Genomic DNA, 19198 nt, shown 5'->3' with positions numbered 1-19198 from the left:
TTAGCTGTAGGCTAAACATGCTTGCTCAATGCTGTAAAGTCTATGTTGGTTTCATGTGATGTTTGAGTGGTCAATTTTATTGTGAAATTTAAGGGGACATTTTCTCTGACCACACAAAGCAGTCAGTGCTCAATGTTTAGGGATGTTAACACTTCTCCATTGTCTTATTAGAGAAGTAAACAAACTCACAAACCTCTCTGACATCTGTGTAGCTTTTGTCACTTTGTCACGATGTAACCACAGCGTCTGGCTCTTGTATTACAACCAAAACAAGTATTAAATCTACTTCCAATGGATCCAGTTATATATATATATATATATATATAATGAATGCAAAATGCCCTCTTAAAGGTCAGATTTGGTCATGAAATTGATTTCAGAGCACATAAAGTTAATAAAGGCAAAAGTGTTCTTATTTCATTTTTTTTTCCATCTCATTTATTTTTCATTTGTATTAGAAGAAATGCAATGTATTGCAAAATAAAATACAATACAGAATAAATCCTATTCAAAATAAAAACATTTAAAGGAAACAATAACATGAAATAAATCGTTTTAAAATGCAGAATAAAATAAAATGTTAAAATAAAATAAACAAAATAATGATATGCAATGAAAAAATCAAATGCATTTCTTTTAATCTTTCTTTTATTTAATTTTTTTTTTACTGTTTGCTTTTTCCCCTTGTTTCTTACAACTTTCTAAACGATATTTCTTTCTATTTATAAAAAGAAATGCAATGCAAAACAAAAAATAATAATAAAACAAAGAATAAAAGAAACGCAGTGCAATGCAATGAAAAGATGCTGAATGCATGCATGTCATTTATCGGTCGTGAGTCTCAATCACATCTCAATACTGCAGTATGAGCTTCTGACTCAATAGAGAAACGCTGCAATGCATTTGATGCGTGCATGTGCAGTAGATGCACGATTCATCATCAGTGTCAGCATCTCCAGTCTTCAGAGAGTTCAGTGTCTGTAGAGCTGAGAGACAATGACAAGATGAACTCAGGACAAACAGCCGCAGGACTTCATTTATCACAAACATCAGTGAAGTCCAACCAGAGCGTCTTCATGGAGAAAACATCAGTCCAACGCTTCAGATCAACTCGACGTGTTGTCAGACATGAGCTGTTATGGCAGGCTTTCCATCAGAGGACATGGGAGAACAATAATGCAGTGAAAATCTGGATCATAGCTGCTTAATTCAATATGTAAAACACACCTTGAAGGCAGCCTTTTTTTTTTCTTTTTTTTTTTTTTAAATTACATTTGCCATTCTAGTTTTTAACACACCATTAGGGTGATTATCTTTAACTAAAACTATTTTTTGTATACATTTTTGCATTCCATTTTTTAAGACATTTTTGTTAAATTAAAATAAAGCTGAAATTTTGCATTCTAGATTTTACTTACTATCAAAGTTATTATCGTTAACTACAACTCTGTTAATTGAAATTAAGGTGAAGTTAATTTTGCAAATAGTTATACCCAATAAAGTGACTGAAAGTCTTCCCCAGGGCCAAATTTGACCTTATATGAAGGCTTTTATGTGATTTTTTTTTTTATTTAAACTTCATATTAGCTAGAAAGTCATATTTTGCCCCTGGATTTTGAATATCTGTACAATTTGTTTCATTTTTTGTGCCATGGTTAGTCCCTAACTTCAAATTTACGACACTTTCTGTAGAAAACTAAAAGAGGTATTTAAAAAAAAGTATTTTATTGCTTTGCATTTAATTGCATTGCATTTTTTTCTGTAGTTATTTATTTGGAGGAAGAAACTATCAAATAAAAGCACCTCAAATTCATGTATTTATTATGTTTGCACTGTTTGTGGTGGTATTTAATTTTAATTTTAATTTTAATTTTAATTTTAATTATTAAATTATTTATTTTATTTTTATTTTATTTTATTGAGCTTGAGCGTGAACTATTGTTTTGTGAAACAGAGTTGCATAAAGTGATTTAAAATCTCTTTTTTGTGATGCTTTGCATGTGTTTTTAGGGATATAAAGCACATTTTAAGCATCAAGAAATTAAAAGTGTTACTTAATTTGAGTAACTTAACTCAACAAATGATTGCAAATATATCATGCATATCTGATGCACAGCCCAGCTCTATATGTATGCCGCAGCACACAGAAGTTACTGTGAGGATTCAATTGTTTCTACAGAAAGTAGAAAAAAGCTTCTGAGGCGAGTCGTGTTTGATTGTGATCCTCTGCAGCTTCTGGGCTCCTTCTTTGTGTTCAGTGAGATTTTGACATAGTTTAAAAGCTTTGAGTTCCCCGAGACTGTTCCTCCTCTCTGTGTGGTTCATACAGTATCTGAAGCAGTGTTTCTCTGCATATTTTGATCATTTCTCGTACCCTGAAGGGTAACGATTTCACAGTCTTGCATGTAACGTGTGCATCCTGTCTTTAGCGGTGGTGTTTCAATATCAAAGTCTTTTAGCACCCGGATAATTGTCTTTTTTGCATCTAACAGGAGCTGTTGTTATTCGACATGGTTTCGGCGTCGCTGTAATCAATAGTTAAGGAAAATGTCACGGCAAATAGAATTTGGAAAGGTGTTTCTCAAGGTCAGTGATTTGATCCGTCAGGCAGAGACCGCACCGATCCGAGTACGATTGAGCTTCCTGGAAATGAACTTTCAGACGAGATTTCAGTGATATCTCTGGTGTTTCTCTAAAACAGCAATGAGATTGAATAGAGACTCCTAAGAGATTTTGGTAAACTCATATTTGCATATTCATAACTAATTAAATTTTGCTTGTTCCAAAGCTATTTAACAATGTTCATAATTTTTTATTGAATAAATGTAAATGTTTTTATAATAAACAGATTTATGCAATTTGAATAAATGCATTTCGTAAATATGATTATTTAATCAAATTAAACAGATACAAATAAAGTATGCCATTGATTTTTTATTTTTTTTTATTTTTTTTTTGGAATGCAGAAATCTAATCTGTTTAATATTTTATGACTGACAAATATGCATCATGTATGAAATTTCATATGCAACTCACGTACATAAATCCTCAATTTAGGGATAAATAAAATAAAATTAAATAAAATAAAATTAAATTAAATATAAAAAAAAAATTAAATAAAAATTAAAATTAAATAGATAAATACAAATTTTAAAAGTAAAATTTAAAATTAAATTAAATAATTAAATGATTAAATGAGTAGATAGATAGATAGATAGATAGATAGATAGATAGATCAAATTAAAATTAAAATTAAAATTAAAATTAAAATTAAAATTAAAATTAAAAAAATTAAAAAATAAAAAAATAAAAAAATACAATTAAAATTAAAATTAAAATAAAAATAAAAAAATTAAAATTAAAATTAAAATTAAAATTAAAATTAAAATTAAAATTAAAATCAAATTATAAAAAATAAATAAATAAAAAATTTAAATGTAACATTTCAAATGAAATGAAATGAAATGAAAACGAGTATCTCCGTGTTAAACTGATGCTGTGGGTTGTCTGTGCTCTGTGGTTCAGGTCTGGTTGGCGTGTATGAGACTGTGAGGTCAAACCTGTCCTCTAATGATCACAGAGCCTCGTCTCTTCTCCACATCTCTGTTTCTATGGGATACGAGCGTCCGGCTCTGCACGCTATCGATCCAGCTGTCAGAGCGCTGTAATTAGTTTCCTTTCTTCCACAGAGACGAAGAACACCTTGTGCCTTATAGCTGTGTGAGTTTGATAATGCATGGTGCGTCTCGCTCATTTATGGCTGAAGTTTGAAGTCGTCTCACATCCGCAGACCGGTCCCCAAATGACACTTCTGCAGCCCTGAAGGGCATTGTGGGAATGATATGCGTTATCCGTAGGGATGTTCGAAGGAAAGTGAAACGTGTGATTGCTTGACAAACACCAGGATGTTGGTGAAGTAGTATGATCATGACATCATGGGTGACTGAATTCATGATTCATTCGGAAACCTGAGCTCATTTATGAACTGCTAACAGTTACTAATTTCTCTAAATAGTATGAGGAGTGAATCACACAAAGCATGCAGATCATATTTCACTCCAAAATCAACACGGGGAAAAAACAACACAATTCTATTTGAAATCAGAGTTCTCTTAAATTGCAAAGTGTTCAAAAAGGTTTAAAGTAAAAACTGCTTCATATTATTACAGCAATGAGAATCTATGAGAAGCTCAAAAATGACAAAAGTATAACAAATGTGCTTAACTGTCATATTTAAATGCAAAAAACTAAAAAAATGTTTTTTATTAAATGTACATTTTTACATTTCAACATTGATAAAAGGAACTGTTATCATAAGTAAGCTTCAAAATCAGCATATTTAAATGATTTCTGAAAATCATGTGACACTTTGTTATGCAATTTAACTAAAGTGAAATAATTATTTTACATTGTAGCAATGAGTGAGGGGCTTTTTTGCATTCTGTAAAATTTGAATAGAGGTAATTAATTGTTTTAGTGTCGTAAAATCTTCCTTTTCTTTAAGCATTCGATAAGAGGCTTAAATTCTGTGTATACTAGATATAGTATAACTAAAATAACTGGAAACAAGCACAAATGTTTCTAGCACTTCAAGTTTGCTCTCTTGTGTCTCTGCGTTCTGAAAGTCATACAATGATAAGTATAAATGATTTTCGGAGGTCAATGGGTGATTTCAAGCTTTGCTAGGTTTATTAGAAGACTAAATAACAGGTCTGTTTGCGCCAACTCTGTGTTCACTTTAGTTCATCTTCTTTTTTGTGTAAATAACAAAGTCATGTGCACTGATAGACATCGAAATATGATTAATGCTAGACCAACAAGTGCTCATAAAAATCCGAGATCAAAATGATCGGAGCCAAGTAATGTGTGCTTTCTGTGGAAATGAAGGTTCAGCGTTTGTTTGCTTTAGGCTCTCTGTTCCACGTGATGACGTGTTGTAAAATAATTATGTACAGGTAATATAGTGCAGCAGATGCCATCTGAATCCACTCACGTCCCGTCCGAAGGCGTGCTTCAGTTCTCCCACACCTTTCTGAGAGCTTCTTCACTTCCAGTTTCAGTTTTTCAACAGATAAAACCTGAAATCTGAGATGTGTGTGTGTGTGTGTGTGTGTGTGTGTGTGTGTGTGTGTGTGGTGAGGATCCTCTATAGACGGCACTAATGGGTGGAGGCCAACCGCAGAAAACAGGAAGGTGCTGAAAAGACGCTCAAGTTCACCAGCACACCTGAGAAACACTAGATCTTCCTCCAGACCGACTGCAGATGGACACAACCGGGGACAGACTCTGTCACTGCACAAGTTACAGCAATAGAAGAATGTCCCAACGCACGCCAATGGGATTTTTCTCATTCGTGGATATGAGATTTCTAGAAAGTGACTTGTGTGAATAATGAGAGGACTGTGTCTCTGATCACCGGATCTTTATTTGGAGCTTCTCAGTTGGAGATATTGTTACTCTTCTGAATATGTGGCCTCTGAGAGTTACAATGTTTGTGCTCTACTTTGCAGGTGAGTAATAATTTTTTTGTTTGTTTGTTTATTATTATTTCTATTTTTTTGTTTTATTATTCTTTTAATTAAAGCATTTTATTAAAACATTGTATTTATTTATTTTTATTTTGTTTTGCTTTTTAAAAATGACAATAAAATTAGCTTTTTCCTTGTTTATTCTTTAAATTGAGAAAATAAACAGGCCAAAAATATTTTTCTCACTGACTATGAAACTCTCTCTCTCTCTCTCTCTCTCTCTCTCTCTCTCTCTCTCTCTCTATATATATATATATATATATATATATATATATTAAAAAGTATTAAAAGTTTTTATTTCTTATATCTTTATTTTTTTTATTTATTATTAATTGTCTATTTTTTAATATATATTTTTTTATTAAAAGAATGTAAATAAAAAAATTTATTTTATTTTTTAGTTATCATTATTATTATTATACATTTTCTATATTACAGTGAAATATGTTTTTCCTTGTGTGTTTCTGACAAGCAGCTAAGGTTCTTATGATTAACTAAAACATTTAAAACAATAAAACTAATAAAGAAAACTAATTTCAGTCAGTATAAATAAAATGTAATTTTATTTTTAAATATAAAAACAGCTAGCAACATTTCTCATTTTTACATAGTTTAACTTCATGACTAAAATAATTGTAAATTATATTAATGACTAAAAATAAAAACTTAAATAAAAAATAATAAAATATATAGACATATTTAAAAATAATAATAACACAAAGAGAAAAAACTATAAAAATTATAATGTACAGAATATATATATTTTAATTTTTATTATTATTATTATTATTATTATTTATTATTATTATTTTATTTAATTTTGTGGCTGAATGTCAGGAATATTCTGCATGCGAAAACCTTTTTCTCTAAACAAACAAACAAAAAAAACTATTCTAGAAAATGCCAGTGTGTGGTTTGCTTGTTTAATTGTGCGTGTCACGTCAGGCCGAACTACATACGATCATGTCTAAACTACTTCAGTTTACACCATGCATTGTTTCCTTTTATAATCAAATGACACTCCACCTGACGACATATTTCCTTCACATCGCTGAGAGTGTTCATCAGTAGAGGACAATCTCTTTTCAAGAGCAAAACTTTCTGAAAAATCCTGCTGGTGTATCTGAAGCCGTTCGTTCATTCGTTCCTGTTCAGTTTTGCTCAAGGAAAATTAAAACGTGCAGAAATTATTCATCCGGGCTCATGATCGATGGAGAACCACGTGGATCATCATCTTGCTGTCAGATGCTCGTCAAATTCTGCCCATCAACTGCTGCAACTAGAAACAGAAAGTTGGTTAAGAAGAAAGTTTGAAAAAGCCCTGAGGTTTAAAGAATTATAATATATATATATATATGTATATGTATGTATGTATGTTTCCTCTTCTGGTAGCATGTCGAGCAGTAATCTGAAGAAGCAAGCGTTTGAAACTCAAAAACGCCATTGTTCTTGAACAGAGGAGCTTCTGTCTTTGATTGGCCAACAGCTATGCTTTATTCATGATAAAGCCCAATGTTTCTGAGCAACACCCTTAGCAACAACATAAACGATCAATATATATAGCGTCAAAACTGTTCCGTGTATTTCAGCAAATTAACTGTTTGTTATAATCACCTGTGGTTTTAAGTTGATCCGATACCGATATTTCATCGATACCGATATTTCACCGATACCGATATTTAACCTATGCCGATATTTCCTCGATACACATACCAATATTTTAGCAATACCGATACCGATATTTTCCGATACCGATACCGATATTTCAGTGATAACGATACTTCAACGATACCGATATCTCTAAACTAAACTAATCTTTTAAATTATTAAAAGAATGAAATCAGTAATTATACAATAAACGTATACTATTATAATTGAAAGCATGTTATTTGTTTATTTTACATATCATAGGCCTTTTTTGATGTCGTTGTTGTTGTGGTTGTTGTGTACACCATCAGAAATAAAATGTACTAAAATTGTATTTTAGCTGTTTACTGCTGCACCTTCTCTATTTATAAAAGGGAGCGTATTAGTAACATACAAGTATGCACTCTTTAAGGGTAGATGAGAAACAAAGGTGTACTTTTGAGGGTCTAACCTCATGAAAAACTTGGTGTTACAGAAGAACTAAAATGTATTATTATTGTTATTGGTTTTACTACAAATATTACTGCAGTTTTACTAGAAAACCTGTGGTAAACTGTGGTTAGTTTAGTAAAACCTTGGTTAATTTTTGTTAAAGGCTGCCAGGCTGTTGTAGCCCTAAAGGTGAAACTGCAGCACATAACAGCAATTACAGAACAGAACAATCCTTTTAAAAACTTTTACCAACCAGATTAAATGCATTTACTTGCACAAACTAGCCTAATTAATGTACATAAGTCTGGGTCAGTAAGATTTTGTAATGTTTTTGAAAGACATTTCTAACCAAGGCTGTGCTTATTTGAACAAAAAATGCAGTAAAACAGCAATATTGTGAAATATAACAATTAAAAATGACTATTTTCTACTTTAATATATTGTATGCTCAGTGTCCAGTCTTCAGTGTCACATGATCTTCAGAATCATTGGAATATACTGATTAGCTGCACAAGAAACATTTCTGAGTATTGTTAATATTGAAAACAGTCGTGCTGATTCATATTTGTGTGGAAACCTCATACATTTTTCAGAATTTGATGAACATAGCACAAAATAACAGTATTTGTCAACAATTTAATGCATCCTTGCTGAATAATAGTACTAATTTCCTTTATTTGTAACATTTTGAGCAGTTAACTCCCAATTGTTTTTCCGTCAAAAAACGATTTGAGGGACAAAGTTAGTTTTAAAACTTCAGTTTTTGACAAAAGACATTTACTGTAGAACATCATTAGCTGATTTATATAAAGATGGTCCAATGCTATCTCATGACCAATTCGTACGTATTTTACGAGGTGGCTTATTCGTAAGAATTTGTACGACCTTACTCGTACGATTTTATACGATTTGTCTAACGGTTGGGTTTAGGGGAGGGGTTAGGTGTAGGTCATTCGTACAAATTCATACGAATTGTGCAACTCGTAAAATACGTACGATTTGGCAAAAATCTTATGAAATTGTACGAGTGTGGTCGTGCGAATTCGTAGGAATAAGCCACCTTGTAAATTATGTACGAATTGCCGCGAGATCGGGTTGGATGGTCTTGTGAAGAGCTCTTAGGCTCGAAATGTCACCTGTGATGACAACAATATTAAATATGTTTCTGCTTTTGGAGTTGTGGTGTGCCGACTTTGATTTTCACAACACAATGGATGATGTTCACAGACCTCTAGAAACATCTCTTTATTGCTCTGGTCTGCAGGTGGCTGGACTCAGAGTTGTAATCGGACGAAGGCTTATTTTGAGTCCAGGAATTTCTTCAGCGTTCTCCGTTGGGACCCTGTTGACGTTCCGGGTCGATCGCTTCTCTACAGCGTCCAGTTCAACCTGTGAGTGACAGAGACCAGAGAAAAACATGACTGGACCTTTGCTTTTGCTTTCACCTTTCTTGGAAATGTGTCCAGTACAGATCTCTCTCATGCTTATTATTTTGCTGTTATATGCTAGGTAAGATTGCACAGTGAAGGAGATTCATAAATACATTATCAGAAATGTGTATGTTAATATTTACATTTGTATTTATATGTATATACACTGTATAATGTTAAAATATTAATAATTTATATTAATTAATAAAAAAATATATATCATGTATAACATTAATCATGTTAATATTATATTTAGTGTTGTTTGTTATATTTATATATTATTAAATGTACTAAAATATGAGTTGCGTGCGTGCGCGTGTGTGTGTGTGTGTGTGTGCATGCATAATAATAATAATAATAATAATAATAATAAAGATTATAATAATAACAACAACAATAATGCATACATATTTTAATGTATGCAACAGCAATATAAATTCTTCTTTTTTCACTGCTTTTCCTACAACTATGACTATATTGCTTTGACACGGTCCTTTGGATTAACGAGAGCAATTTATTGTAAGAAAAACACAAAGCATTGAAGTTAAAGGAAACAAACACATTCAACAGTACATTGCCTCTGATTTTCTTTCTCTTTATTTTCTATCGTACCATTCGTCCAGCACCTGTTTGTTTATGTTTGTTTTCATGCTAATGTCATGCTTATGCCCGTTCACATTACATTATATTAAAAATAAAAACCATCTGAATTAATTAGTAGCGTTTAAAAAGAAATCCAATAAACCAGTTGGCCATGGGTGTAATGTTTTCCTCTCAGTCCTTGGGTTTTCTGAAGAACACTGTGACGTCTGTGACTCGTGACTTTGGTGAAGGACGCTCTGTGGTCAGCCGTCTGTCAAACTCTGAACTGCAATTAGAAAGCAGCAGGAAGAAGCTGCGTCTGCGAAATCTTGCCAACCCTTTCCGCAGCAGTCACAGTCACGCTTTACAGAGAAACTGATGGGGGGAAATAAATGTGATGGGAACGGAGGGAGCAGCAGTGCATGCTGGGAGGGTCAGTGTGGCAGACAGACGGATGACGGGATGAGAGAAGAGAGCGTCAGAAGCTCCAGATAATCCCACATCAGTCCAACCTCTTAACCTTCTCCTCCCAGCGCTTCGTTTAGGAGCTGCTGAGCTGCTCTTTGTTTTGTGTTTCCACTCAGTTATTCAGAAGTACAGTGTGTGGACATACATGTACATATGGTTTATTACAGCAAAATAGTTCATATAAATATTTAACAATTTAAATATATAAATAGAATTTAACAAACAACAAAACAAAATCTAATTTTATATATATATATATATATATATATATATATATATATATATATATATATATATATATATATATATATATATATATATATATATAATACAAAATTATGTTAATATTTATATAACATATTATTTATTGTATACTATTTATTTTATAGATTATTTCAAAAATTATATAAATAATATTCATGTTATAATTATTTTTATTTATTATTTATTTAGTTTATTTTATAAATGTATATACATTTGTTTTGTTTCTAATTTTGTATATTTATGTTTTTCTTTTGATGTTGTTATTTTTGCTAGAAATAATATTTACTTTAAGTTTAATCTTTATTTTAAAATGAATTTGTACCAAGAGCAATTATATAAATGTATAAAATTATATATATATATATATATATATATTTTTTTTTTTTTTTTTTTTTCTATATTTTACATCTATTATGAAATCTAAATTTCTCAGTATTGGTTTGTTTTATATTTTTAGGAAATATTTATTTTCTTAATATAATATATTAATTTCATACAAATTAACTGTATATATATATATATATATATATATATATATATATATATATATATATATATATATATATAATTTTATTTGTTTTGCATATTACAACTCATGATTAAGGTAATTCCACCAAAATGTTGCATCTAACATCTTTGACTTGATATAGGTATCATTATATTTATGGCTTAATGAGTTGTTCCAAAGATGATAATGAATTTGCAGATGTAACACATGATATGATTCATGCACACAGTAAACAGTGAGTGTAATGATATACTGCACCACATGTAGAGCAGGAGAACTAGTATAGTAAGAATCTGGTTAGTCTGGTTAGTTTCTGTGTGCGATCACTGTGACTATAATCTGCTTTGAATAAATGCTGATTCATAGAGTCTTTGTTCTTTTGCAGTTATGGGAAACCGTATGAACCGGTGACGTGGTGTCAGAACATCTCCACTCCTGCTTGTGACATGACGGATGTGATGACCCATGTGATGAGCGATGTGACCTCTAAATATCATGCCAAGGTCAGCTCCAGTGGACAGTGTCTGGGTGAGGTGGTCTTCACGCCGTTTTGGCAAAGTAAGTTATTCTGGACTTCATTCTTCAGCTCAAATATCAGAATAAATCCCTGCTGATATATCGAGGTCTTATGAAGCGAAGCGATCAGTCTGTGCAAGAAAACAAAACAGTGAACGCCTCCAAAAGTCTCTAAAGTCAACTTAATAAGCGAGTCGCTGGTAAAGATTTGTCAAAAGTGTGTTGTGCATGTCTCATCTGTCTCTCTGCATCTGTTTCAGCCTCTTTAGCAGCACCGCAGCTGTCAGTGACGTCAAACCAAACCCATCTGAACGTGACGGTTCTGCCGCAGATGACCGCTTGGAGCCGCTCCATTGAGAACATCAGCTTTTGGGGAAAAGGGTTCCAGAGGCCCTCCGTTAAGTACACCGTTCGCTTGACACATCCCGAATCATTGGCGGGAAAGGTTATTATTCCTGATTCTCCTTCAGCAGTATACATCTCATTAGTAGTTGCTCTAACTGAATGTCTGTGTTATGTCTTTCTGAAGGTATATGAGGACACGTCTCGCTCAGTGTTGATTTGGCTGGTGGAAACAGACGAGCAGTACTGTGGGGATGTGATGTATACGCTCACACACCCCGGTCGATCCAGTCCCAGTGAAAACACCTTCTTTTGTGTGACTGTCTCGGGTGAGTCAACAGTTTGTGCTCGTGTAGAATCTGAACACCCCTCATTTATGTTTTATTGTTTCCCTTCATTATTTACATAATTAAATCCAATTTACACACATTTATGGTTTTATTTATTAATTCATTTTTGTGCATATTTTTTATTTTATTTTAATAAGACACTAATGGCCCGTATATATGGAATGCAATGAGAAAAAATGTTTCTGTTGCTATTATGTCATAAAAAAATGTGCACTATATATTGTTGGCAACTATTCATTTATTTATTTATTTATTCAGTCATTCATTTTATTTATTTACTTGTTTTATACATTTTAAATTTATTTATTTATTTTATTTTATTGATTGTTTGATTCGTTCATTTATTAATTTTCTTAATTAGCTTATTTAGATTTTATTCAATAATTTTCATTATTTTTTAACCTTGATATTTTTTATCTATTTTGTGTTTTATTATTTTTTTATAAATGGCAAGTATACATAACGCAAAATAATCATAGCAATTGAGGCAAAATTGCTGAAATTAAATGATAACCTATATCAGTGTTTACTATTATGTAACAAAAAATGTGAATTAAATACAATTGTCAACTATTTATTTATTTACTCAATCACTCATTCATTTTTTCTTTCTTTCTTAATTGACTGATTTTATTTTTTATTTTTTTATAAATAGCCAGTATAATGCAAAATAATGATACCATTTGAGACAAAGTTATATACATGAATACATATTTCACAGTGTTTACTATTATATAACAGAAAATGTGCATCATTTGCCATTGCCAAAAATTTAATAATTTATAAATTATTTTTTTTTATATATATATTTCTTTTTTTATTATTTATTTATTTATTTATTTAGGTATGTATTTCTTTTCTTTAACATAAATGGCTAGTAAGTATAATGCAAAATACTGATAGCAATTGAAACAAAATTGCTCAAATTAAATAAAATCTGTGTGTCCACAGCATTGCACACGATTGGCAGAAGATTTTGTAAATGACCCCAGACTGTAATTTCCGTGTCTTTCAGCACCTAATTCCTGGTTTCATATATTAATATGGCCTGGTCTGCTGGCTCTGCTGCTGCTGATCATCCTTCCCATCATGCTTTGCCAACTGTGGCTGAAAAGCCAAAAAGCTGAAAAGCCGAAAGCGCTGGTAAGTGATCGTGTCATACTCGCTTTGGGAAATTCCAGGTGAACATTCTTGGAAACATACTTGGAATCTGCTCCCGTCTGACAATTCCTGTTTGACAGGAGCGTCACGTTTCTCTTGAGCTCCTTAAATCTGCACATTGCTCTTGGCAACATAAAATGAGTTTATCATGTCGATTATGGTAAGCAAAAACATCAACAGTCACGGATTTTCCTCGGAGCACTTCAGCGTTTTCATGGATTATTTACTCTGTTTTGGAATTTGAGATATTTTTAAAAATCCATTTGTGATGTGTAAAGATAAATCATGCATGCTGATGTTTAGTTTGTGTTCTTGCGTAACCTCATGTTGATTAATCAAGTCAATATCTGACTTCACTGACAAAACGTCTTTCACTTTTACACTACGCCTCGTCTGATGACTTAATTCTGCTTCTGTCTGGTTCAGATGCATGGAATCTGGAATCAAACTTTATAAATCAGATTCCCAAACGTTTTTGTCAGCTGAATCTCTTCAACCTACAATATTTACTTGAAGTATCCTCTGAGTAAATATTTCAATAATTTAACAACACATTTGCATGTTCAAAGTTCTCTGATGTTGATTAATGGTCACATGACTTTGACTAACCATTGACTTATTTATTTATTTATTTATTTATTTATAATTTAAGTTGTTTTAGGGCTTAGTTGATTGTTAACAAGCTTTATTTAGATTTGTTTTGTTTTAAAATTATTTATTTTATTTTACTTTTTTTATTTAATTGGTTTTTAGTAAGTGTTATGACTGTTTTTGTTGTTGTTTAACATTTTGTTTTAATTAGTTTGTAGTGTTATGATTGCATTGATATATATATATATATATATATATATATATATATATATATATATATATATATATATAATTTGATATTTTTTTGATTTAATTGATTTTTTAAATTAGTGGTTTTAATTATTATTTTATTTTAAAATACTTTATTTTCATTTTACATTATTCTGATTTAATTGATTTTTGTAGGTGTTTTATTTTGATTGTTTTTAAACGATTTATTTAGATTTTACATTTTATGATTTGTAGAAAATGTTTTATTTCGATTTATTTTATTTTTAAATGATTAATTGTAATTTTAATTGATTTTAGTAAGTGTTTTATTTCGATTTATTTTATTTTAAAATTATTAATTTTAATTTTAATTGATTTTAGTAAGTGTTTTATTTAGATTTTAATTTTAATTCATTTGAACGGTTTTCAGTACATGTTTTATTTTAATGTCTTTTATTTTAAAATGATTATTAGCTTTTCATCAACTCAGTTGAAAGTGATTAAACGTCTCAGTTTTTCTAGTATATACTGGTGTCCCAAGAACTTAACTTAATATTTATTCTAAATATCTGATAGACTGCGTTTCAGTTCAAACTTTGGAAAAAACCGAATTAAACACAAAGAAGATGACACACATAGGAAATATAGAAACCCTGTCACCTAACAGACTAAATGATGAAGCTCTCTCCTCTCTCTGTAGCAGATCCTGCCAAAGGAAAGCAGTCATGTGTTGTGTTTAGATCCCCGCGATTGCATATCTAAAGTGGAAGTGTGGTCCGGATTTGATGAGAAGCTTGAACCACAGGCTGTTTTTGCACCATGGAAATCAAAGATGTTGGATAATGAGGCTTCTTATGCATCCCAGGAGCACTGTGACCACGAGTGGACACGCAATCAACCGGACATCCCGGTCCAGGACAGCCGAGAGTCTTCTGTGCACTACAGCATGTGTTTTCCTGCCCGAAATAATGAAGATGCAACGGATGAAACCAGCTCGGATTCATGCGGTCCACAGTCTGTTTCGACATTGTTAATCGCGCACACTGAAAACAGCAGCGGGACACTGGTGGTGCCAGTTAGATCTGCTAAAAATGGTGCGCTCCAGTTTCATGAGTGTTTGTTGCAGCGTGACACTGGTCAAAGTTTTCCAGCACCTTCCCAGGATTCAGAAGGTTTCACTGGAGACCGAACTCCTTTACTATCTGACCGTGGTCAGAACAACTCATCCTTCAGGCCTGTGCACGTTCCTGACGTCGTGACGTCAAACTATCGGCAGAACTGGCTCCCGGGGATTCCTCTGGAGGGACAGCGAGACCAAAGGACTTATATTAGGAGGACAGACCACCTGCAGGACACTGCTGAACCGGATGAGGACTTCACAGATGAAGAGGAACCCTGAGTTGGTTCTGGACAGATGCATGGTGGAGATACAGGTCTTTTCCTCCCAATGCTCATCTAAGCACATTCATGCAAGTCAAAGAGATGTTTGAAGATCTTCTGTTGGGTTTCTCCAGCTCGTTACATAAGAAGTGGTGCAAGCTTGAGAGTATTTACAAACCTTCAGGTGTACAGTTTCACTATAGTTTCACACTTTCTCAGGTTTACAGAAAATTCCCCTGTTGAAATGTTTGATTTTGTTTATTTCTTCTGAAATACAAACATAAATAGTTATGAAAGCCAACAGATTTAAAGCCACAGATGAATGTTTACCGAGCAATCCATTATATTAGATTTGGAGCCAAATTACAGGTGGGGAAAATGATTTTAGACAGATGGCAGCATCATGATGTTATTTTTACACAGATATTGGTAGGTCTGTTAGTAAAATCAGTTGACTTTAGCAACTGTTGTTGCATTATATCCCAATGGGGACCATTCGGAAATGGTGGAAAAACACGTTTTGTGCTTTTTTTCCAAAGTTTGCATGCCTGTAACTCAAGAAGTATTAAAGATATCTTAATATCCTCTTAGATGTTGGTTCTTAAGAAAGGTTTCTTTTGTAATCTTCATTTTTAAGACTCTTGATAGTTCAATTCCAGAGATATGTGGACCTCAATTTGGCTCCATGAGTAAATTGTTAAACTTTTGTTAAATTTTCATTGGTCAAAATCCAAATGCAAATACAAAATAGAGGATTACTTAGTAAATATTCATCCATGGCAATATTTTTGCTTTATTTCACATTAATGTATTTCTTTCAACAGGAAAAAAAAAAAATAATTTTAGCATTTGAGTTGACATGACCCTAAAGGAATGTTTTCATATTGGCTCTTTGACTGAAATATCTGCCATTCTGTATGTCTATGTTTTAACTTATTTGAATATTAAATCCATGTATAATGCATGATTTATAATACACAATGCATGAGTCCACTTTAGCATTTTCAATATAATTTTCTGATTTGACGGTGTGTTTTGCGCTAATCTGAATTATGTGAAAGTCAGCATGAAATGGCATTTAACACCAGTTTATTTTCTGATGCATTTCTCAGAGGAAAAGGCTGTTCTGACCGTTTCTTTATCTATTTATAATTTGATTGATGACTTAATTGGGGGGGCGTATATCTGAAATAACGATCTGAAATAAAAAAATAATAATAGGCATGTAATTTTTACTGTTTTCTCAATTGAAAATCCCAGTATTGCATTGTTTATGGTTTAAATAAACAGAAGGTTTAGGATCTGAAATCAGATTGGATTCATTCATTCATTGGATTGATTGATTGATTGATTCTGACTGTTGAAAATGATTGCATGTAAACATAATGAGAAAAAATATAATGCTACATTACATTTTTATTCATATAAATTTTGGAAATGTGTTGTTTTTGTTTGTTCGTTTGAAAAGCATGCAGCAATGAATAACTCATAGTAAGGCAAGGGAAGTGCATAAGAAATTAAACTATAGGTTCAATTTGATTTCATGCTGACTTTTTAAATACATTTTTACTGTAACACTGAAGCACTTGACTTTATTTCACTGTGACAGACCTGTGAGGCGTCTCTGTAAAAGCACCTCTTAAACATAATGCTGGAAATGACCACAGTCGTGAATTATATATTTGCACACCAGAAAGTCCCTCGTGTTCCTTGGAATCAGTCTGAAAGGCTTTATGGGAATTTTACAGTCTCCAGTTATGATGAAGTGTGTGTTCTGTGCTGCGAAATAACTCAGAAACACTGTTTGTCAGCTCTGTGTTATTGAGGAAATAAACATAGAAATTGCAAGATGAGTCAAAACAACAGCCCTAGTCAAGTTACAGCAAGTTTTACAGACGTTTGACCCTCAAACATGTCAACTTCATTATGTTATTTAAATGATGTGCTGTGCATTTCATGTTGGACATTCGATGAGCAGTGGATGGATTTAGTGGATAATACAGTACTGTATATTGGTGCTCTACAGTAAGGTTTGTTACAGAAATGTATGCTTTTGCACAAAACATATCTTCTTTTGCAGAGCAGATTTCGACTGTACAGAGAGCAAACAATGCAAAGGTCAGAGTCATTTTCATCACACACTCATAAACCCTTCACATGTGAGAAAATCATTCCTCTGTTGATAAAACAGTTCACTTTTCACCTGAAAGACATATGCACAGTCGTTCAAAAGATTGAGATCAGTAAGATTTTTTGTGTTTTTGTCACTTCTGCTGATTGAGGCTACATTTATTTGATTAAAAATACAGAAAGAAGACTGTAATATTATGAATATTGCTACAATTTAAAATAAGTGTTTTCTATTTGTAATTTATTTCTGTGATGCACAGCTGTATTTTCAGCATCATTCCTCCAGGCTTCAGTGTCACATGATCTTCAGAAATCATGAAAATATGATGATTCACTGCTCGAGAAACATTTCTGAGTATTATCAATGTTGAAAAAAGGTTGTGCTGAACAATATTTTTGCTTAAAAACCATGAAACCATGAATTTTATTTTTAAGGAATTTTTTTATTGATAAAATGATTGCATTTACTTAAAATAAAATTATTTTGTAACATCATAAGTCTTTACTGTCTTTACTTTTTATCAATGTATCAAAAAAGTATCACAGGTTCCGAAAAAAAAACTATGTATATATATATATATATATATATATATGCGTGTGTGTGTGTGTGTGCATCATATTTTCATGATTTCTGAAGATCATGTGACACTGAAGACTGGAGGAATGATGCTGAAAATACAATTTTGATCGCAGAAATAAATTATATTTTACAATACAATAAAATAGAATTTCATTTTTTATTTGTTACTTTTTCATTGCAGTAATATTTTACAATATTACAGTTTTTTTCTCTCAATATTTTTGCTGCAGCTTTGGTGACCATATGAATTAATAAATCTTAGTTATGCCAAAACTTTCAATGGCAGTGTATATATATATATAATTTTTGTTTTTATTCTGTGTTTTTTCAAGACAAGATTCACAGTGAAGTAAAAGTTGTAGTAATATGAACGCTATAAAACAGTAAATCGTTAATAATGTCTGTCCTCAGTTCATTATCTCCACTCTCTCTTATATTGAGCCGCAATTCATTCAGATTGTGTCCTGACTGCTGGAAATATCAGATGATCTTCTTCCTTAAATAATACACAGATGAGATGTGATATATTTTAATTTTCACAGCTCAATATGAATTTGGTGTTTGTTTTAGGTCGTGGTAACTTGTTGTTAATGTGTCTAATCCTGCCTTTTAAATTTCAGTTTTTAACTAATGAATGCTTGTTTGGCCTTCTGTTTTATTCTCTTCTTGGCAATTAATTTCAATTCTGTTTAATGAGTTATAATTCAATTTAACAGGAGCATGAGTTCAAAATGTGTTTTTTTTTTTTTTTTTTAGCCAAAACCACGTTCATGAAGGTTGGATTTATTTATTTATTTTTATTTATTTTTTTGTACATGTTTTTTTTTATATATAAACCATTTTTAACATTGATAATATTCAAAAATGTTTCTCGAGCAGTAAATCATCATATTTTCATGATTTCTGAAGATCATGACACTGAAGACTGGAGGAATGATGCTGGAAATACAGCGGAGCATCACAGAAATAAATTACAGTTTACTATATATTCAAATATAAAATCGTTATTGTAAATTGTAATAATATTTCACAATTTCTACTGAATTTTTTAATCAAATAAATGCAGTTGGTGAGCAGAA

The 19198-nt window shown here is 31.7% G+C and overlaps 1 protein-coding gene across 1 annotated transcript; it reads left to right on the top strand.

Annotated features, from left to right (window-relative positions):
• The first annotated feature begins 4659 nt into the window (after positions 1–4659).
• ifnlr1 (interferon lambda receptor 1) lies at positions 4660–17257 on the top strand. The gene is made up of 7 exons (XM_052617847.1): positions 4660–5510; positions 8872–8998; positions 11245–11417; positions 11636–11820; positions 11905–12046; positions 13083–13210; positions 14730–17257. Exons 1-7 carry the CDS (start codon positions 5468–5470, stop codon positions 15426–15428), a joined length of 1497 nt encoding a protein of 498 aa, XP_052473807.1. The 5' UTR covers positions 4660–5467; the 3' UTR covers positions 15429–17257.
• Positions 17258–19198: the final 1941 nt, after the last annotated feature.

Source organism: Carassius gibelio, chromosome A16, assembly GCF_023724105.1.
Source record: "Carassius gibelio isolate Cgi1373 ecotype wild population from Czech Republic chromosome A16, carGib1.2-hapl.c, whole genome shotgun sequence".
Classification (NCBI taxonomy): Eukaryota; Metazoa; Chordata; class Actinopteri; order Cypriniformes; family Cyprinidae; genus Carassius; species Carassius gibelio.
Note: the sequence above shows the minus strand (reverse complement) of the source record. Positions and strands in the feature narration are given on the sequence as shown.